We start from the raw sequence: 23,478 nt of genomic DNA on the forward strand, positions 1-23,478 counted from the left end.
AAGTAAGCAACAAGTGAATTCGCTTATTCTTCCAGTGTTTTTATGCAAAAGTAAACATATAAGTATATGTCATTCCTCCGCTTTTAGGAAGAAGAAAAAAAAAAAAAAGACTATGCTATTCTGAATTTTGTTCTTTTCACTTATAAACGAGAGGCCCAGTGCATGAAACTCGTTCCCTCTGGTTGGGGAGTAGGAGCAGGGGGTTCCCTCAGCTCGGCCTGTGCCCTCTCACAGTCCAGGAGCCCCCAGGGGATGTCTGACTGATGACTTAGGCCCACTCCAAAGCTGGCAGTGGGACATCCTGAGCGCTGCCACGAAAGTGGGAGAGGCTCCCACCTCCAACGCTGCACTCACCAGCCATGGGCCCGGCTTCTGGCGGAGAGGCGCTCTCCCTGTGGGAGCGCACTAACCACCAGGGGGCAGCTCCTGTGCGGGGTGTCTGCCCCCTGGTCGATTTGCATATTGGCCTTTTATTATATACCTGATAGGATGCTAAAAATCGCTCCATGTAAGTGCATAGAAATTTCCCTCTTTTAATAATTTAATAGCATTTCATGGTGTGCGTATACTGTAGTTTAATCAACTAGCCCCTAAAAATGACAGCTTGAGTAGTTTCCACACTTTCGCTCTTATAAATTCAGTGAACAGCCCTGGATATAGGTCATTTCTGTATGTGTGCAGTGCAGGTGTATCTGTACAACAAAATTCATCAGAATACTGGGTAAAAGACAAAACAATAGTACTTCCGGCTGATCTCATCACATTGCCCTCCTTAGGGATTATTAAGGTCGCACTCCAACCAGCAATAAATGAGAGTGTTTCACGGCTTATGCTACAGCATATTTCAAATGTTAAGGTTTTTGCCAATCTCAATAGATGAAAAAAGGAATTAATTTACATTTCTCTTTCATGACTTTTGCCCATTTTTCTATTGGGTTGGGGGGGTCCTTCCTTCTCAGTCTCTAGGTGCACAAAAAGAATATCTATTCTTGAATGTTTTTTTAAAGTTTTATTAAACTGCTATAAAGGAGAATTATTAGCATGTCTTTTTCACTGTCAAACATTTTACTGTTATATCTAAAACTTAAACATTTTTTAAAGCTACATATTGAAAATTTTCTCAGTTGACAAGAAAAAAAATTATTCCAAAGCAAGCATCTATTACATTTTAATCTTAATACTGGCTGCAATCCAAAATCATATTTCTAGTACCCCTGTAATCAATGTAGGAACCCCAGCTAACCCCAATTAACTACCTATTCTAGCTGTACACCAGCAACACATTGGGGAAAAAAACCTAAGCATCTATTTATCTGACTTCATCTACAGACTAATCTCATTTACAATTCTTGATGGCAAATCTCAAACAGGCAACTCTCACTACCAGATGATCCTTCAAGACTCATCTGGCATGTTCTGTTTCCCACTCTCAAAAAGACCTTCTCAAATTGCCTCCTCTCAGCTGGGAGTCAGGCCTTAAGAAAACACATTAAGAAAACAAAGGCAGCCTGCCTTAGACCTCCCACCTGCACTCTACTAACTCCTTTGTCTTCCTTGCCATTACTAGGGAAGAGTCAAGCCTGCTCTTAGCAAAGGCCAATTCTTCCATTTGATACACTTGATGCCTCCTCAGGACTTCACTCATTCAATTAGCTCCCCATCTAATCACTTTCCCCATCTAATTCCGCCCTTATTTCCCTGAATCCCTCCAGATACGGACTTAATCACCACCATCCTTCACAGAAAAAGTTACTCAGAGTTGTCAGTAGTTGTCGTTTCTCCTTTCTCCCTTAACATTTCCCCCTCAATTGGCACTAGTAAGTCTTCTACCCCAAACCCACTCAGGACCACACCTGCTATGACCTGTTTGTTGCAGAAATCTACAGTCCCTTCTTTAGCCTTATCTTATTTGACCTCTTCACCTGTTTTTTTCTGTTCGCTTCCATGATATGGCAATGTCCCATTTTCCCTCATTCTCCAGTAGTTTATTCCTTAAGTGTTGGAGGAAGAGAGGTAGGGTCCTAGATGCCCTTCCCTCTTCTACACGCTCATGCTACACGATCTCTGCCAGCACCCTGCCTTTAGCGAATAGCTCTGGCCCTACTTTCTCCCCTTACCTCCCCTCCACCTCCATGTTTGACACTGCTACTTGGTTACCTCATAACCCCAAACAAATCCTTGATTACCTACACGACCTAACCCCAACCCCTGGCCAAACTTTCTAATGACCTTCTCAATCCCTCACCTTACTAGTAAGCAGCACCACCATTCACCCAATTGCTAAAGCCGAAGCTTTAAAACTCATTCTTGAAGTTGACCTTTTCCTTGCACATCATAGCCAAACCATCTGCAAATTCTGCCAATCCTACTTCCAAAATATATCCTCAATCCCTTCCCCCTCCCCCATGTCTCTCTTCTCTATTATTATCCTGACCCACTCCACCATAACCCCTGGAATGGACCATCACAAAGACCTAACTGGTCTCCCTCGGCATGCACCTCTGGCCTCCAGCATCATTTCATTGTGACACACAAATACTATCATTTTCTATGGACCAAGAAAAAGGGTTTGAAAACACTGTAAAAAAGAGAAGCACATCTTTTAGGCCAATCATTTTAAATTCTTTCTTTCTTCATTTATTTTTAAATTTTATTTTATTGTTTAAAGTATTACACATAGTAGTACATATAGCTCCTCCCCCCCCTCCCCACAATGATCTTCCACCAGTCTCCCCTACCCCTTGTCTCATGCCCTCATCCCATCCACCCCCAGTGTCTTGTGTCCATTGGTTAGTACTGTGTGCTGGGGTTTTGTTTTGTTTTGTTTTGTTTTGTTTTGTTTTGTTTTGTTTTTAAGAAAGAGAAATAAAAGGACGCTAGGTGACTCCAAACACTCAAGTCTTGGTTCTCTGGAAAAATTCAATTTTGAGATATAATTAAACATTTATGTTTAAGATTAATGGGCACATTTGAGAAACAAAAGAAGATTACCAAATCTGAGAGTATAACATAAGGAAAAATTATTTTTAACTAGAGGCCCGATGCACAAAATTTATGCATGAGAGAGGGGTGTCCCTCAGCCCAGCCTGCACCCTCTCCAAGCTTAGAATCCTAGAAGGATATCTGACTGCCTGTTTAGATTGTGAGAGACATCCCTCTCACAATCCAGGACAGCTGCCTCCCAACCATTCGCCTGCCAGTCTGGTTGCCCCTAACTGTCCTCCCCTGAAGGCCTGGTCACTCCTCAACTGCTCTCCCCTGCAGGCCTGGTTGTCCCCAACTGCCCTCCCCTGCAGGCCTGGTCCCCCCCTAACCTGTCCTCCCCTACAGGCCCGATCGCCCCCAACTGCCCTCTCCTGCAGGCCTGGTTGCCACCAACTGCCCTTCCCTGAAGGCTTGGTCCCCCCAACCTATCCTCCCCTACAGGCCTGGTAACCCCCAACTGTCCTCCCTTGCAGACCTGGTTCCTTCCAACTGCCCTCCCCTGCCAGCCATCTTGTGGTGGCCATCTTGTGTGTTCATGGGGGCAGCCATCTTTGACCACATGGGGGTGGCCATCTTGTGTTAGAGTGACAATCAATTTGCATATTACTTTTTTATTAGATAGGATAAATTGTCACAGCTAGAACTAGATACTGAATCAAGTTCTCAAGTTAAATGGGCAGGAGGACAAAATCATGATGCTTCATTTTGTCTTAGACTGTCAGCAGTACAAATGATTGGTACAAATAAAATCCAAATACTAAAAGATAACAAGATCCTATTAACAGGTTACAAACATGTAGTCCCATAATGAGAAACAAATTAAAAGACAAGAAACCTCTTGGTGATGGAAATGCCCTGAACCACTTAAGAAACTTTCATTTGAATATTGTTTTCTTTGATATCAGGGATCAAGAAGCTGGGCATGAAGCTCATGCTGAGCTTGGTATGTCTTCTGCACAGCCAGCAACTTCTATATCATCTATGCGTGCACATTCAGCTCTGCAAATGTGGTGCTGGCCACCAAAACTGGCCACAGAAACCCAGTATTAAGTCAAAATTTAGACCAAAAAACTTAGGTCTCACCATCTGTTCAAGAACTTTAAAACCACCTTATATTGCTGGATGTTAGGCAGTGGACATTGAGCCTCCCTGTGACTCAGTTTCCACAGTAATGAAGTACTTCACTAAATGGTCTAGGGTATGAAAAATAATTATCCCTCCCAAACTATATTTACCCCAACTTTTCATGTTCTGATACATATTTTTAATTTTTTACTTGTTTTATTACCTACACAGGTTACAAATAGCTAATAAAATGTAATCATCTAGAGCAACAGAAGCATATTTAAGCACACACATTAATGAAATCTTAAAGGGTTCGACAACTGACTTCTACAAAATTAATTAAAAAAATAACAAGCCTTTGAGGCCCATCACGCTTTAATACTTGATTCTCTCTCAGGCCCAAGAACAGCTTGCACTACGTTATGTGGTAAAATCAATAGAAGTAAGCAGTCGGTGATCTAATGTACCCATGTTCCAGAACTTGACCATCTGTGCGGGAGTGAAGAGACCAGAGAAGATGTGCAAACTAACATTGAATGTCCTTCCAGTAAGGCAACCGTAAAATCTACCATCTACACCCAGGCGCTCTGGAGCGTTCCACAGGGAGCTGTGGCTAATGATGTCAAGACAAGAAATGGAAACCAGCTACCTCAGGGAAACCAGAACATATGGCAATTCCATGTCTAATTGATATTTTGAATAACTCCAGTGGGTAGATGGGTCAATTGGGGTGGGGGTGGGGGAGGGGGACATCTGTAATACTTTCAACAAGAAAGATAATTAAAAAAATAAAATGAACTACTGCTAATAAAGGAAGCAATGGAGCCTGATACAAGCATTCTGATGTAGCTCACATTGCAATGAGGAAAGCCCTGGGCTGAAATGTATTGCTTTCAACTGTATTCACTGAATGACACATCGTGTCTCTAGGCCTCCATTTTCTTACCTGTGATATGAAGTTACTATATTTAGTGACTTCCTTGAAAATGTTTGTATCCTAACATCCTTTCTCGGGTTCTAAAGGTCTCCAAAGAGACCTCAGAACATCTGTTCCTCTGATTTAAAAGCAAAGGAGTACAAAGTGAGAAGGCAGGAAAAAAGCTCTAATTTTAACTTCCGAGGTAACTATAACAAATTATAAACTTGATCAACTGATTAAAATACAAAATCCCAATAGCATGATATATCAACTATATGTCATTTCTATTTCATTCTCCTAAACAAAGTCAAAAGAATTCTGGTTTTGGCCTTTTTAAAAACAAAAAACTATAGAAAGCTCTTAACTGGCTGCCTACATTTGGGGGTCTGGGAGTGTTGATACAAAATAATTATTGATTTTATGTCTAACATTTAGAAGGAACTAGTAGTTACTTCAAGGTCTCCTACTTATTCTTCTCAAAGCATTTTGAAAAATAGACTCTTGCCTATTCCATTTTTTTAAATTGAAGAATTGAATTCTGAATCAGTCAAGATTATATCTGTTTCATGAATCAAGCCAAATATGTGCAGAAGCATATGGAACAAGAATTCCTATGTAGTTTACAAAATGTCTGAAAACTAAAAAAGGAAAACCTACTTTAAAAAACTCAACCTTAACCAAGTATTACCATGTCATGCCAGTCAAAACTCTAACCATCATACTTTGAGTGACGGTCAGACATGGCTATGAGCTACGACAAGAAGGTATCATTTGTAAGAGTGGACCCTGAAAGGAACTACTAAATTCTACAAAGCACTTTAGATACACAAGTAATAACCCAGTGAAATTTTAAAATTATTTCCTGACACAGAAAATTGAAGGGCTCAGAGTAATTGTACAGAGGACCTTTTACATCAGAGCAGTTCGCTAACTTGGTAAAATAAAAATATTTGCCACTTAGGATTGACTCAGAGTAGAAAAACCAAGAATTATAAAATAACAAAAAGCTATTGTAAAGATAATCAGATTACCCAGCATACGGCACAATAAAAAAAATAAACCCGAAGGTGCCAACAGGAACTGCCTACGAGTAAAATAAAACCTTATTAACAGCAAATATCCTTTGGCAATGAGTTCTGGAGAAAGATAAAACTATCTGTACTTTCACCTTGTTCTTGGAGGATCACTTTTGCAAGTATAAATTCACTAATAAAAACATGCTAACTGACAAGGATGAGGCACATTGTAAATTCTTATGATGAAATGCAAAGACTGGGTCACATCCTCTGAGGTGAAATCATTCTATGAAGTTAAAACATTAGCAAAAAAACCCCAAACTGATTTAAAAGAAATAAGACAATAGGGAAGAAAATATAATTCTTCCCTCATGCTACATTTTGGATTAAATTTTAATATAGATGATAATAGACTTTATAGAATGCATTAAAACAGGGTTTATTAATTAATCTATGTGACTAAATGTAACATCTAATATTAAGTGAAAGGAAAAAAAGAATATTTAGTAACTAAACTTACTACAACCCAGAAACAGTACCCAATTTACCACTTCCGAAAATAACATTTTGATGACTTTGATTTTCCAACATTCAGTAAATTCTTTAAATAATTTCACAATAATATCCCTTTTAAAATAAAAAGCTGTTGTAATATATATTTTGAAATGAAGTTTCTATTTTAAAATAAAATAAAAATACAGAGAAAGGGCAGATACTCCAGAAAGTACCCATATGCCCTGTACCGAGTTTCTTCCATTGTTAACATCCCACCCCAGACTAATGTCTGACATATTAGTCACAACCAGGGCAGAGCTGGCCTTTTAAAAATTATATCCAAGGAGGGTTAAAACTCACCCATTTATAAGGTACTTAAGACTTTCAAAACAAAAAACAAAAGACCAACCAAACAAACAAAAAACCAAAACAAACAAAAGCAGCAGGCCTATCTGCCATACCCAACAGAGTAACTCCAGAAGTGGGAGAGGATGTCCACATGCACAAAGCCCCTCAATAGTGCTCTTATCTCTGGGAAGGAGAAACAAAGCAGGATGATAAAAACACATTACTGACAACCAAAGAACTACGGTAGTTCTATGCTTGTGACTTTTTGCCCAAAGCCAAGATATTTTCATTTAGTGTGTCGATAAACTTCAGTTTGATGATGAATTATTTCACATTTTGGTTTGTCATCACACAAGACTTAAAACTAAATCATTTCTCATCAACAAGCACATTTCCTTCCATCAGTTTTTGGAGCCATTTGCCTCAGGTAATCTGTCCTTTTCTCCTCTGCCCCCTCCCTGACATCTGCTCAGCTAGCACTTCTTCATCAGCCCTAGAATCCTTACTTTTCCCTTCCTGGCAGGCACACAGAGGTGCAAGAGCTCTGGGATGCCAGCACATACCCTGCATTCTCTTGGGCTAGAGATACAGGCAAAAGCCTATAGCAACCCATTTGTATTAATAAAGCATATGCAAACCCAAACCATTTTCCCATCCTCAGCTGGAATCACTGCCGTGGCAGGTCCTTTGGGTGCCCTTACCCCTCAGTGTAGCAGGCCTGACTTCCAACTGTCAGTGCCTTTGTCTGAGCTGTCCTCTTGCTGCTAGTTGGCTCTGTTGCCAGCATGGAAGGTCGGAGGCAGCAGAGAGCAGCCCCAACCAAATAACTGACTCCTCTGCCCTTTGACCCTTGCGTGGGGTGATTCAGGTGTGTGTCAAGTCAGCTCCCAGTTCCCAGGAGAATTAAACTCCAGTTGCTCACAGTGATATCTGGTTTAATAACACGGCCCCCTTAAATGCTATCTTCCTGTTCCTGCAACACACCCTCACGCCCTACAGTGGTTCCTTCACTTTCCAAATTAACCATGTCCACCCAATCCTTGTCTCAGGAAACAAAACCATTTAAAGAACTGTACTTTTCTACTCTTTCAAGAATGTTAAGAGCGCTGGGACCGGTTTGGCTCAATGGATAGAGCGTCGGCTTGGAGACTGAAGGGTCCCGGGTTCGATTCTGGTCAAAGGCATATAACTTGGTTGTGGGCAGATCCCCAATAGGGGGTGTGCAAGAGGCAGCTGATCGATGACTCTCTCTCATCGATGTTTCTAACTCTCTATCTCTCCCTTCCTCTCTGTACAAAATCAATAAAATATATTTAAAAAAAAAAAAAAAAAAGAATGTTAAGAGCAAGGCAGGTTGGCCATAGCATCGTTATCTGTCAGGAGAACAAATTTGCTCTGAGGTTCAAAATAGAACTAGACCTGGGTTCAAATCCTTGTATTGACACATATATGCAACTTATACAACTCTTTATTTCTACTTTCTAAGTGGGGTCTGCCTATGGACTGAATGACATAATACATGTAGCACTCTTAACACTCGAATAGCTATGTGTCTACAATAGCAAGACTTTACCATCCACTGTTTCATCAATATAACTACTAATCCAGGACACTCTTGTCAGGAAGCTAATTGTTAAGACAAAAGCTTCCTGAAAGATCCAGAAGCTTTTCAAGAGAAAGCATCAAAGGACATACCCACAGGAGTTTATGAACCCCTCATCTCAAAATCCTCATCTTGCTGTATCCATCAATTCTGAATTACTAGGCTTACACAATCCTAACCAAGACCTGCTCTAAAAGACCCGTCTAAAGCCAAGGCCCGGGCCGGGGAGGAAGTCTGCAATCAAGTTACGAGTCTTGGCTGGAATCAAACCTGGGACCCTTTGGTCCTCAGGACGATGCTCTATCCACTAAGCCAAACCGGCTAGGGCTAATGATTTTAAAAATCATCTGGAAAATGACTTCCCTCCAATCTCTCATTTTTGAAGTTTCCCTATTGATTCTACTTTTTTGTTTTACTCTCTGTGCACTGGCCTTCTGGTCATGACTATTTTCTAGTGTGGGTATCTTTACCTTCTTCACTCATTGTCTTGACAAAAGTTTCATTTCCTATCATACTTTCTATCCAACTCTAGGAAAAATGGGGTTATAAGGGCTACAAGTAGAAAACAAAACCCCCCTAGGGTTGCTGCCCATCCTCTCCCACGCACTGCCTCGCTGTCACTTTGAAGTTACCCCGCAGTGAAAGGTGACGGAGGAACTGCATTATGCCTCAAAGTTATTTCTAATTATGTGTGCCTATCTTAGCACAGGAAATAGACGTTTAAAATAACGACTACGAGTTTCTTACCTATTGAACGTATCTGATTCGGATGAAGAAAGAGCGTCTTCTTCGATATCAGTACAGCTGGAAGAATCATCAGGTCCGTCGGGCTCACATATCCCTGGGGAGCCCAGCTTTGGCTGAGGGAAGTGGTTTATTACTAAGGCCATATCTGGTAATTTCATTTTATTATCTTCCTGATCTAAAATGAAAACAGAAAACAGTTAAGAGTACCTTAAAAATCTGCAACCTCTGCAAAATTATTTCCAGAAACTTATTATTGTTATTTGTATTTAGTAAAATACAAGTTTATTTAACATTGACTCAAAAAGTATAATGACAGTCAGAGAATCAGAATCAACACTACAATGGTGCCATCTAATTATACTGTCCACACCATGTATTACCAAATTAATTTAAAAACAAAATTTGAACCAGGAGTGGGGAGAACTTTGTGATTCTAATGCAGCTTCTATTTACAATATTACTAAAGAATTCCAGCATATTTACAAACCAGAAAACACTGGTAAACATAAGAAGCATAACAAAAAAGAATAAAAGACTCAAGTAATAAAACAATCACAATATTTGTCACTGACATTTAACTAAATCTGTTACAATGAATCTAATACTCACCATGGAAAAGAAAAACTAATCAGACATATACAGTATTTTTGTTTGATCCGATACTTTCGATCAAAAGAAATATTTTATCACATTTTTATGCACATCTCTTGTAATAATCTCAATTTCCGAGGTCTCTTATGGCAGATAGAGACACAAGGTTTGCAAAACTGGCACCAGTAGGTATGCTAGTAACGAGATATCTACAAATGTGAGTGCAGAAAATAACGCCAGTGACGAATTCTTCAGCGCTCCGGCCTCTCCCTCACAGCCTGTTTCAGAACTCCGCTGGGCTTTCATTTGTGCCCTTTTAGGTTCGGGACAGGAGGCAGCACTATGCTTCAAGCGCAAGCCGAGTGAAGCCCTTGCCTGAGTTCACAGAGAGCAGAGCTTTCGCTCATTACTCCTCCAGGGCGCATTAGGGGCAAGCGGCCTTTCACAAAGCACACTACAAAGAACTGCCATGATTTTATTAAAAGGAGAAAATTATGGAAAGAGAATAAGATAAATTCTTCCCCCAAAAAAACCCACAACCTTTCAAAGTCCATACAGTCAGGATTTTTCCAGAAATTATTATATAAGTTTTTGTTATACTTGAGAACATCATATATCACAAGAGTGCAGTTTCTAAAACTAAGCTCCTGAAATTGTCTGACCTTCAGTAGGTCTAGTCATTACCATCTAATGTTCATCTGGGGAAAGAAAGAGAAAGAAGCTAACCAGGATAGCCCCTTGTAAAGAAATACCAAGATCGTGTGAAGAGGAATCAATCACCCAGTAATCCAGGCAATCCTGTCACTCAACTGGCCAGGAGAACGCAATCACACTGGCAAACCAGGGAACAGAATCCTATTCAACTGAAAACTATCTTTTATTTTTGCACCTGTGTTACAATCTCCTCTTACTTCTTCCCCTGTTTAATAAGCTTCTATCAGATAAATTCCCTCTTGGGGACAAACATCATGCAACAATTTGTGGGCTTTGAAAGTCCTTCAAATCTGTCCATAGATGCCCGAGGACTCCAAATTAGAGCCACAAAATATGAAGCTCCAACATCCCACTTCCCTAAAGGCACGCAACAAAATAAAGGAAGGTTTTACTTGACAGAACACACATCTTTTTAAACATATACTGGTGCAGCAATGAGCAAGTTTATTCTAAAGAGAGAAAATTACACAGTACATGCAGTTATGTGATGCCATCCAAAGCGCAGCCTTTCAGTCAGTCTATAATTCTGTCTTCCTCTCTCTCTCACTCCCCACCTCTCTCAGACCTTTGCATTCATGCATAGCAACCTACCAGTAGCACTCATTTGTGAACCCCAGAGACAGCAATGTTTAAGTGCGGTACACATATAGATAGGGCAAAGTAGGTTTACAGTTGTTCGTATGGAGAATACAATAAAGAAATAATACAAGAATAAATTTTTGCATACTTACTATAAACCTACTTTTGCCCCACCCTGTATAATACGTAACCCCTGAGTACAAGCAATCGATCGCTTTCAAAGAGATTCAACCAATAAACAAAATTATTCTCCAAATCTGAGATAATAAGCCAGATTTTCTCAGGAGCTCAAGCACTTCCTAAGACTATCTATCCTTCAACAACCACATGAACAAATCCAAGTTGTTCACCAAGACTATGAGGTATATAGTCAGGCAGCAACCTATAAAAGACACCAGAATTTAGGACAAATAAATTACTTACAAATAAGTCTAACTAAGAAGGTAAAAGACTTGCATACTGAAAACACAAAACATTGTTGAATTAAGAAGAGATACATAAATGAAAGATTATCCTGCATTTATGATTGAAAGATAGTATTGTTAAGATGTCAAAACTAACCAAAGCAATCTCTAGTTTCAATGCAAACCCTATAGCAATTTTTACAAACAGAAAAATCCAACTTAAAATTCACATGAAATCTCAAGGGACTCAAAATAACCTTGAATAAGAAATGAATAAGAAAGCTGTAGAACTCATATCAATTTCAAAATTTATTACAAAGCTACAATAATTTAAAAAGTATACTGCTAGCATAATGACAGATATAGATCAATAGAACAGAGATTACAGAAATAAACCCTCACATATATGATCAACTGATTTTCAACAAGTCAGAGTATTCAATGGGAAAGGACAGTCTTTTTAACAAATGGTGCTCAGAAAACAATTATCTACATCTGAAAGAATGAGTTGAACTCTATTAACTCAAAATGGATCAAAACCTAAATGTAAAAGATAAAACTCTTAGGAAAAAGCATAAAAGAATATCTTCATGACACTGATTTGACAACAATTTCATGGACAGAACACCAAAAGTATAGGCAATAAAAATATTTAATAAATTAAATTCTTCAAAATCAAGTACCTAGATACATCAAAAGATACTATTAAGCAAAAAGACTACATGCAATGCTTACAAACATTTGCAAATCACATATATAATAAAGCATTAATATCCAGTATAAAGAACTCCTAAAACTCAAGAATGAGAAAAACAAAAACAAAAACACACCAAACAACCCAATTAAAAAATGGGCAAAGGACTTTAACAAACAAAAGGCCAATAATCATATTTAGATATTTTAGAGAATGGAAGGGAGAGAGAGAGAAACATCAATGTGAGAGCTTGGTTGCCCTCCCCACTCGTCAGGAACGGGGCTAGGGTTCGAATCTGCAACTCAGGTAGGTGCCCTTGATCAGGAATCAAAACCCAAGACATGTTGGTGCACAGGCCGACGCTCTAACCACTGAACCACCAGCCAGGGCAAAGGAAGCTTTTAGAAACTGTATCTCAGATCATCCTCCCAGTCATTTTTCCCAGAGCTATAAACCTAGTTGATATTCAACAACTGCTTTAAGTCTAAAATACCTTTCCCCATGTCAAATATCTATTAAGTACAAAGTAATTTCCTTTGGCTTAATTTTCTTTTTATATTAAAATGAATAGTGAAACTCAACATTATTTGTTTTTAATTAAAGTCTCTTACCCAGGCATACAGGGAATAGCATTTTTGTAGGTTCATCTTTTTGACATTTCAACAGTTTTCTTGTATCCTTTTTTGACATTTCAACAGTTTTCTTATATCCTTTTTTGGCCTGATCCACCAGAAGCTGAAATTCACTCTGATGTTTTTTACCTGAAATTAAAAAGATTCTCTCAGCAAAGCAAGGACTATAAAAGTTATACATCTATAACCATCAAGAAGTGTACAAGCTCGCTCAAGAATAGCTCTCTTGGGAATCACTTGCAATAAATGAAAAAGCTGGCAAGCACAACAATACAAGGTGCTGGAGACTGTGGAAGCCTTTCCTAACTATCTCCTTCCTCAGCTACAAACACGGAAACATGACAGTCTTAGTTCGCTACTGTAGCTTTCTTCCCAAACCCAATACTCCAGAAAGGCTTTTGATACAACATGAAAGATACTGCTTTTTTGTTGTTGTTGTTGATCCTCACTGGAGGATACTTTTCCCTTTGATTTTTAAAGAGTGCATTGGAGGAGGGGGAGGGGGAGTAGAGAGAAACATTGATTTGTTGCATCCCACACTAGCCCTGACGGGGATCGGTGATCAAACCTGCAACCCAGGTGCATGTCCTTGACCAGGAGTTGAATCCATGACCCTTAGGTCCATGAGCTGATGCTCTAACCACCAATAAACACCGGCCAGAGCATGCTTTCTTAAATATATCCAAAAGGCACCTTCTAATTTCTAAGACACCATTCTAATTTCAAAGACACAAAAGAATACTAAGGTGAATATTAATTAAATATAAAACCAGAAGCCGCTAGGAAAGTTGGGTAATAAAAACAAATAATATCCACTTTAAGTCCCTTTTCTTTCCCTTCACATTTCTTGCCCATTTCCTATCAGAACCCTTTGAGCAATCTAAGACATTCCCTCCACCAATCTACCTCGTTACACCTCTGAAAAGAATTTAAGCCTGACCTCTAGGTCATCATTAATAATATGAGTTAATTTACTCAATAAAGAGTAACCAGTCATTGTTAGTGTGTGACTTGAGGATTATTTGTGATCTGAACCGTGGTTCAAATAGCTGAGACTGCACTTTACTTATCTAGCATCTATAAACACTTGAAGCCATGATTCAAAATGTCATATTTTGAAAAAATTCATTTCAGAAATAATCATACTGCAAAAGATTCTTTTAAAACAAAGTTTTGAAACTGTTGCATACAGTAACCTGTATTTCCCTCAAGCAAATACTAAGAACACCTGGGTGTAGGGGAAACTGCATTTCCTAGGGCTACCCTTCCGATTCCAGCCATTCCCTGTCTGAGCTGTGCTACGGCTCTGGCAAAGGAGGTAACTGACGGCAATGGAAAATTCTTGTCTACACAAGCAAAATCCCGGGTGAGGAAGGCTCAAATGACTTACCTCCTCACTGTAGAAGGAGCCAGGTTTACCTCCATTTGCACATTTACTTTAATATCCCGATCAATAAATGTACTATTATTAGCCACTAGGGAGAGACTGCTTCTAATTTTAATACATTTATGTGTATTGTATCTGTATGAAAACTCCAACTAAAACCAAGGTGCTGGGTTATAAAGTATCTGGTAAGTTTTAAATAAGATACTGATTAAAATTTCAGCAAAAGAAATATAAGTTGGCCATAAAGGTTACTGGAAAACTAGCTTTTTAGAAACAGGTGAGATCCTAAGATTACAAGCTACCGTGTTTCCCCGAAAATAAAACATCCTCCGAAAATAAGACCTACTTACAGGTTTCCTTCTGAGTGAAATATAAGGCATCCCCCCGAAAATAAGGCTCCCCCAGGCTCTGTCTCAGAATGAAAATTAATTTACCATAAACTGGTCGCTAGGGCCGCCCTGACCAGTGAAAATAGAATGGAGAGAAATCAGCGTGGAAACTTTGTGAAACCTAAACTGCAAGAAGTTGTGACTTGGGTGAAGAATTCATGGGAGAAAATCACTGACAGTTGCATTGCAAATGCACTGCGAGCAGGTTACTTTGACAATAAGTACTCATTTAAAGACAGTGCTATTGCTAAACGTGAGAGATTTGGTCCACTGATTCTGAAAGAAATGGAGTCACAAGAAATTCACCAGGAAGTTCAGGAATTGGATTGTTATGATGATGTTCCAGAAAATGATGACATGATTGTCATTGAATAAAGGAGTAAATTCTTGATACTGTAGGATTCACAGTTTGTCTGATTTGTGTCGACAACTACCGTACTACCGTACCATATACAGGTAATAAATTTCCTTTATTTTCATTTAACAATAAATGTGTACCGTATTCTTCTTCATGGAAAAATAAGACATCCCCTGAAAATAAGACCTAGTGCATCTTTGGGAGCAAAAATTAATATAAGACACTGTCTTAATTTCGGGGAAACAGGGTAGGTGATCTTTCAAGTCCTATTTAACTCTATGCATTTAAGGATAATTATTTTGTACTTCTTCACCTCCCCAGAATAAAAAATACAAATGGGCTCACATCATGGCAGTTTTTGTAGGGAAACAGCACCATGGGGTCTCTGGAATTTATTTAGAATAGGTGTAGGCCGTTTTCCACTCCATTGTGTAGCTCTGGATTGTGGTTTAAGAATTACACAAGAAACTTGCTAAAGTAATCTCATTAACAGCCTAGGAGGCTTAATGACTTTATCTTCTGAAGCAATAAAATCCCAGGATTAAAAGATATTTTCTTTTTAAAATCTAATTACTCCTACACCTAGGCAGGAAACCAAAAAGTAAATGGCAGCCACTGCTCTGGCTTTGGCCCAAGAAGTCCAATAATCACTGCTCAAAAAACAATTTCATAAGATATATAAATGTTGAATCACTAGGTTGTACATCTGAAACTAATATAATATTGTAATCAAAAAAAGGAAAAAAGAAAAATGCCAAGAGACTATTCTATGTAATAAAAGTTTAATATGCAAATCAATCAAATGGTGGACTGACTGGTTGCTATAATGCGCACTGACCACCAGAGGGCAGATGCTCAATGCAGGAGCTGCCCCTGGTGATCAGTGTGCTCCCACAGGGGGAGCACCACTCAACCAGAAGCCAGGATCACAGCTGGCCTGCGCAGTGGCAGTGGCGGGAGCCTCCTGCCTCCACGGCAGCACTAAGGATGTCTGACTGCCGAAGGGGCCTAAGCTGTCAGTCGGACATTCCCCGAGGGCTCGTGGACTGTAAGAGGGCACAGGCTGGTCTGAGGGACGCCCTCTGCCCCCAGTGCGCAAATTTCAGGCACCGGGCCTCTAGTGACTAATAAACCTGTTCAAACTCATCCTTCACCTCATTTTAGAAGTTCTGCCATTTGGCAAGGAGTACTTTATCGAGTTTTAAATCTCCATTCTGCTGGTTAGATGCCCTGCATTTACCTCTTAAAAGTCTTAAATGGCTCAGATAGTTGTGGGAACGGATGAGTAAGCCCACATTCAACCAAATCAAATTCAGGATTTTTAATACCTGAATCATACCACCCTTTCTGCCTCTTCAAGTTGAAATACCACAATCTTTCTAGTGCCAAGTCAAGCCCTTCACTCTCTGACCACCTTAATTACTCTTTTTTTAGACCAGCTTTTACAGCCGGATGTTTCTGGGTCTGCCTGCAAACCAGGGGTGGACAAGACCAAACCAAGCTCTTCCAAGACTGGACAGGCTCACCCCCTCTCCAGCAGTGACACCAAAGAGATACTGTTGCATCCATCACTGTGAACTTGCCAGTTAACCAATACTTTGCTGATGAATAGTGATATTAAGGAATGCTATGTTTTAAAAATGTTTTTAATTTTTTAGAGAGAGAAAGGGAAACATTGATGAGAGAGAACATCGATGAGAAAGAACATCTATTAGCTGCCTCCTACACACCCCTCATGGGAGATTGAGCCTGGGCATGCGCCCTGACTGGGAATTGAAGCAGCAACCTTTTGGTGCATCAGTCAATACTCAACCACTAAGCCACACCAGCTGGGCGAGGAATGCTATTTTTTAGTATTATAATATATAAAGAAAATATGCAAACATCTGGACCTCAATAAAACAATATTTTCCAAATAACCAACAAATGATGTTATAAATTCACATCAAAAAGTGCCTGACAAGAGGATTTTAATGTAATTAAAGTACAAAAACTTCATTAATATATTTTCAAATTCTATTGTAATTAACATTTCTGAAATAACACTGCCGTATCTTAGTGTAGTATCAAAGAATATCCAAGTTTTCTAAAACATTTATTGAAACACTCTTCCTCTTTTCAATAACCTATCTCACAGACTGGATATTTTTCATATACTTTAAGCGAAATAACACAGGATGACAGTTTAAATGCAGAAGCTAGTATCAGAATTGAGATGTCTTTTATTAAGCAAGACATTATGGAGATCTGCATAAAATAGAAAAGAATGCCATTCTTCTCACTATATTTTAAAAATCAGACTTGAGAAATACTTTACACAAAAATTAATCAATTTTAAGAGAACACAATGTGTTTTTTAAAAAATGTATGGTCATGTAACTCCCCACACAATCACAAAACCAAAGATTTAAATCACCCAAAGAGTTCTTCATGACCCTTTGTAACCAGTCCTCTTTTCTTCCCACCCACAGCCCCTGGCAGTACCAAACTGCTCTGTTCTATAGTTTTGCCTTCTCTAGACTTTATATAAGTGGAATCATTCAGTATTCTCCATTTTAATTTGGTTTTCTCTTAGCATAATGTTTCTGAGATACATCCATGTATAAGGGGTTAATTCTTTTATATGGATGTACCAGTGTTTATGAACATGTAGGTTGTTTTCATTTTAGGATAATATGAATAAACTGCTATAACATTTGTCTATAATACTCAAACTGTTCATTTACAACTGATAATTTTTTTGTAAATTATATCTCAATAAATATGATTGTAAAAATCTGTATAGACATATGCTTTCATTTGTATTAGGTAAATAACTAGGAATAGAATGTATGATAGGTATATGTTTTGACTTTATAACAAACTGCTAAACCGTTTACCTAAGTGAATGTATCATTTTGCATTATCACCAGCAATGTATGAGAGTTCCATTTGCTATACATCCTGTCAGCACTTAGTATTGTCCTCTTTCAATTAAAATAAGTGTGTAGTATTATAGCATTATTTCATTGTCATTTTAATTTATATTTTCCTAAAAACTAATGACTAGTAAAACCAACCATATATTCTTTTGTGGTTATTTGGTGTTTGAGTATCTCGTTTGCTGAAGGATCTGTTTAAATCTTTGCCCTTTTTAAAAATATGGCATACGGCAGAAACCGGTTTGGCTCAGTGGATAGAGCATTGGCCTGCGGATTGAAAGGTCCCAGGTTCAATTCCGGTCAAGGACATATACCTTGGTTGCGGGCACATCCCCTATAGGGGTGTGCAGGAGGCAGCTGATGGATGTTTCTCTCTCATCGATGTTTCTAACTCTCTATCCCTCTCTCTTTCTCTCTCTGTAAAAAATCAATAAAGTATATATTTTTTAAAATGTGGCATATGCCTTATTATTGAATTGTAGGAGTCCTTTTTTAAAATATATATTTTACTGATTTCAGAGATAAGGGAGAGGGAGAGACAGAAAATCAATGATGACAGAGAATCACTGATTGGTGGCCTTCTGCACACCCCCCAGTGGGGACCAAGCCCTCAACCTGGGCATGTGTCCTTGACCAGAATCGAACCTGGGACCCTTCAATCCACAAGCCAAAGCTCTATCCACTGAGCCAAACCAACTAGGGCTGTAAGAGCACTTTATATAGTCCTGGCCTGTGTGGTTCAGTGGTAGAGCATTAGCCCACGTATCAAAGGGTTGAGGGTTCAATTCCTGTGCAGGAGGCAACCAATCGATGTTTCTTCCCCCCTACCCCTTCTTCTCTCTTCCCCATCCTCCCTTCTACTCTCTCTCTAAAAAAATCAATGGAGAAAATATCCTCCTGTGAGGATTAAAAATTTTAAAAAAGAGTTCTTTATATATATTATAAATGCCAAAACTTTGTTAAATATAAATTTTACATCTTCTTGTAATCTGTGGCTTGCTTTTTCATTTTCATATTTGTCTTCTGAAAAGGTGTTTTTAATTTTAATAACATTTATATTTTCTTTCATTTTTTTCTTTTATGATTTATACTATTTATAAAAGATAAGCATATTCATTGACTATGAATAAAGTTTTATTTCTTCCTTTCAAATCACATATTATTTTTCTTTCTTACCTTATCACAGGCTAGGATTTATAGTACAATATTGAGTAAAGTGATAAGGATAAACATCTCTACTTTTTTCCAAGTCAGAGGAAAAACATTTAATATTTCACTATTACATATGCTGGTAGGTATAACTTTTTAATAAATATACTTTATCAGATTGAAGAAATTCTAGTTTAGTGAAAGTTTTAATATAAGTGGATGATCAATTTTACAAATGCTTATTCTGTATCTACTTAGAAAATCACATACAGGTTTTTTTTTTTTGTATGTTAATAGAATTATATTATTTTTCTAACATTAAACCAATCTTGTATTCTTAGGATAAATCCCACTTGTTTACAATGTATTATCCTTTCTATGTACTGCTAGATTTCATTTATTAAAATTTTGTAAAGGATTTTTGCATCTATGTTCATTAAGAATATTGGCCAGAACTTTTATCATACTGTCTCCATCTAGTTTTGTTTCATGGAAACTGAGCCTCTAAAATGAAGTAAAAAGCATTTCTTCCATTTCAATTTTCTAGAAGAATTTGTGTGGAGTTGGTATTATTTCTTTCCTTATGTGTTTCATTGAATTCACCAGTGCAGCCATTTGGAACTGAAGTTTTCATTGGGAATGCAAATTCACTTTATTTAATAGATATAGGATATAGGACTAGTTAGCTTATCTATTTCTTCTTAAGGTTTAGTAATTTGTCTTTCGAGGAATTCATCCACTTCTTGTGTTCTCATATTTAATGGTAAAAAGTTATTCATATTATTCCCTTTATTATTCCTTTAATATCAGAAGGATACTTAGTAGTCTCCCCTCTTTTATTCGTAATACTAGAGGTCCGGTACACAAAATTGGTGCACTGGGGTGTGTGTGTGTGTGTGTGTGTGTGTGTGTGTGTGTGTGTCCTCTCAGCCCGGCCTGTGCCTTCTCACAGTCCAGGACCTCTTGGGGGATGCCCACCCTCCAACTTAGGCCCACTCTCCATGGGGAGAGGCAGACATCCCTCTTGTAGTCCGGGACCCCTCACTCCTTACTCCCACCTGCTCACCTGCTATGGTCCCGCCACCACACTGTGCGTGCCAGCCATAAGACCATCTTCTGGCCGAGCAGCACTCCCCCTGTGGAAGTGCACTAACCACCAACAGGCAGTTCCTGTGTTGAGCATTTACCCCCTGGTGGTCAGTGCACATGATAGCGACCAGCTGTTCTGGTCATTCCACCGTAATGGTAACTTAGGCTTTTATTATATAGACTAGAGGCCTGGTGCATGAAAATTCATGCACTGGAGGGGGTGGGGGTCCCTCAGCCCAGCCTGTCCCCTCTCATAGTCTGGGAACCCTCAGAGGTGGGAGGCAACCCAGTGATCAGGGGAAGGAGATGTCCCCATCACACCTCTGCTGCCACCACTGCTAGCAGCGCAAGCCTCGGCTGGCCCTGGTTACCTAAGCCTCAGGCAGCTCTGGGCGGCTGGGCAGCCGCCATCCAAGGCTTGCCTGCACCTTGGGCATCAGCTAGGCATAGATATCTAATTTAAAACCTCTTCTCTGCTGAAACCGGTTTAGCTCAATGGATAGAGCATCGGCCTACGGACTGAAGCGTACCAGGTTCAATTCCGGTCAAGGGCATGAACGTTGGTTGCGGGCACATCCCCAGTAGGTGTGCAAGAGACAACTGATCGATGATTCTCTCTCATTAATGTTTCTAACTCTCTATCCCTCTCTCTTCCTCTATGTAAAAAAATCAATAAAATAAAAATAAAATAAAGTCAATAAAAATATTTTTTAAAAAAACCTCTTCTCTTTTCTAATACAAGTATTTCACATTATACATTTCCCTCTAAGCTCTACTTTAGCTGCATTCCACATTGATATGAAGTATTTTCATTCAGTTTTATATAGCTTAATCTGTTTTTACTTCATCTAGTGTATATTTCAATTCAGGTATATTTATCATAAAATGAATTGCATTTGAGTTTTTTTATATCATCCATTTCTCACCTCAGCAGGAACCCACTTAATTCTTCCTTCTTGACATATGGAACATATTTATACATGCTGTTTTAACATTTCTGTCAACTAGTCTCATCATCTGTCATTCCTGGGTTTGGTTTTATTAATTAAAATTTCTCATTTCCATGAATCTAATTTTTCTGCTTCTTTGAATTCCTGGTAATTTCAATAGGATAATACTATTAATTTTATTTTCTTGGTTGCTAATTTTGTTCTATCCTTAAATTGTATTACATTTTGTTCTGAAGAATATCAAGCTACTTGGAAGTAACTGAGTAATTTCAAGGCTTGCTTTCAATATTTAATAGGGCAGATTATGAAGATAATAAGAAGACAAGCCGCAGACCAGGAAAAAATATTTGCAAAAGATATATCTGATAAAGGACTGTTATCCAAAATACACAAAGAACTTCCAAAACTCAAGAAAATGAATGACCTAATTTTAAAAATGGGCCAGTCCTGGCCAGTTTTGCTCAGTGGATAGAGTGTTGGCCTGTGGACAAAAGGGTCCCAAGTTCGATTCTGGTCAAGGGCACACACCTTGGTTGCAGCACATCCCCAGTAGGGAATGTGCAGGAGGCAGCTGGTCGATGTTTCTCTCTCATTGATGTTTCTAACTCTCTATCCTTCTCCCTTCCTCTCTGTAAAAATCAATAATATATTGGGTCGGCAACTAAGTAATTGCGGATTTTTTAAAGAAAATCAAAGACAATTTTTTCATGGAACTAAATAACTTTATTCTGTAATGTATTGCCCATTTTGATCAATGACCTTTTGCCATCTTTCAGGCAGCATCATAATCCCACGTTCAAAAAACTTCTGGTTTTTATTAGCAAAAAACTGAATCAGGTACGATTTGACATCATCATCATTATTGAAATTTTTACCATTCAAGGAGTTTTGTAAAGATCGAAACAAAAAGTAATCAGATGGTGCAAGGTCAGGACTATATGGTGGATGTGGCAAAACATCCCAACCAAGCTCCATTAATTTTTGCCGAGTGACCAAAGATGTGTGTGGCCTTGCATTGTCATGATGGAATACAACACCTTTTCGATTTGTCAATTCGGGCCACTTTTCTTCAACTGCATTGTTTAATTTCGTTAGTTGTTCAATGTAGACATCAGAATTGATCGTTCGGTTGGGTGGTAAGAGTTCAAAGTAGACAATTCCTTTGTAATCCCACCAAACTGATAACAAAACCTTCTTTTGATGAATATCAGCTTTTGATGTTGTTTGAGTTGGTTCACCTGGCCTGCTCCACGATCTTTTCCGCTTGATATTGTTGTAAACAACCCATTTTTCATCGCCAGTTATCAGTTGTTTTAAAAATGGATCATTTTCATTACGTTTCTTTAGCAAATTGCAGCTGCTAATGCGTTGCGTTAACTGTGATTCTTTCAGTTCGTGAGGAACCCATGTATCGAGTTTTTGAACATAGCTAAGTTGTTTTAAGTGATTTTCAATGCATGTATGTGATACATGAAGCTTCTCTGCAATCTCACGTGTTGTACTGTGACAGTCCGAATTGATTATTGCTTTGATTAGGGCGTCATCAACTTCAACTGGACGACCAGAGCGTTTTTCATCTTTGAGTGAAAAATCACCAGAACGAAATTTGGCAAACCAATTTTGACACTGCCGTTCTTTTAAGGCTTCGTCACCATAAACAGCACATAACTTTTTATGAGCTTGCGATGCGTTTTCCCTTTGCAGAAATAAAAAAGCAAAATATGACGAAAATGTTCCTTTTGATTTTCCATTTTTCAAAGAACGCCAAACGAAAACTACAAAACAGATCAAAAAACTTTTTTTACTGATTAACAGCTGAATAGCCAACTATCAGATAACAAAATGTGTTTTACATTTGTACTACGTCTGCAAACTAAAAATTCAACTGAAGCCATATATGTGTGAAACCCGCAATTACTTAGCTGCCGACCCAATATATATATTTAAAATGGGCCCAAGATCTGAACAGACACTTCCTGGAAAAAGATATATAGATGCAAATAACCATATGAAAAATGCTCAACATCATATATCAGTAGATAATTGTATTAGAATGGCAAAAACCCAAATGCAAGTAAGGATGAGAAGCAACAGTAACTCTTATTCTTTGCTAGTGGGAATGCAAAATGGTATAGAGATTTAAAATACAAGTTCTTACAAAACTAAAGATACCTTATGATCTAGCACTCACATGCCTTAGGATAAATATTTGTATTTATCCAAATATATTGAAACTTATGTTCACACAAAAACCTGCACAAGAACATAAGGAACTTTTTAAATAACTGCCAAAAGAAGCAATAGGTAAGTTGATTATTAAGTATTAGGTAAATTGATACACTATAGTACATCCAGAAAATGGAATATTGTTTAAGGCTAAAAAGAAATGAGCTATCAAGTCAGAAAAAGACATTGAGAACCTGAAATGCATATTACTGAGAAA

General features: G+C 38.4%; 1 protein-coding gene across 4 annotated transcripts in view; it reads right to left on the reverse strand.

The window, feature by feature from the left end:
• Positions 1 to 23,478, reverse strand: part of RAD18 (RAD18 E3 ubiquitin protein ligase) — a 79,990-nt gene that overhangs the window by 14,896 nt on the left and 41,616 nt on the right. For all 4 annotated transcript variants that reach the window (XM_084901969.1, XM_084901968.1, XM_084901970.1 and 1 more), the window contains 2 exons: positions 12,772 to 12,921; positions 9,179 to 9,353 (listed from right to left, as the gene is read on the reverse strand). In XM_084901969.1, the coding sequence (XP_084758095.1) occupies positions 9,179 to 9,353; positions 12,772 to 12,921 (325 nt within the window). The remainder of the gene's footprint in view (positions 1 to 9,178; positions 9,354 to 12,771; positions 12,922 to 23,478) is intronic.

The sequence above is a fragment of the Pipistrellus hanaki genome (assembly GCF_964339955.1).
Source record: "Pipistrellus hanaki genome assembly, chromosome: 13".
In the NCBI taxonomy this organism is placed as follows: domain Eukaryota; kingdom Metazoa; phylum Chordata; class Mammalia; order Chiroptera; family Vespertilionidae; genus Pipistrellus; species Pipistrellus hanaki.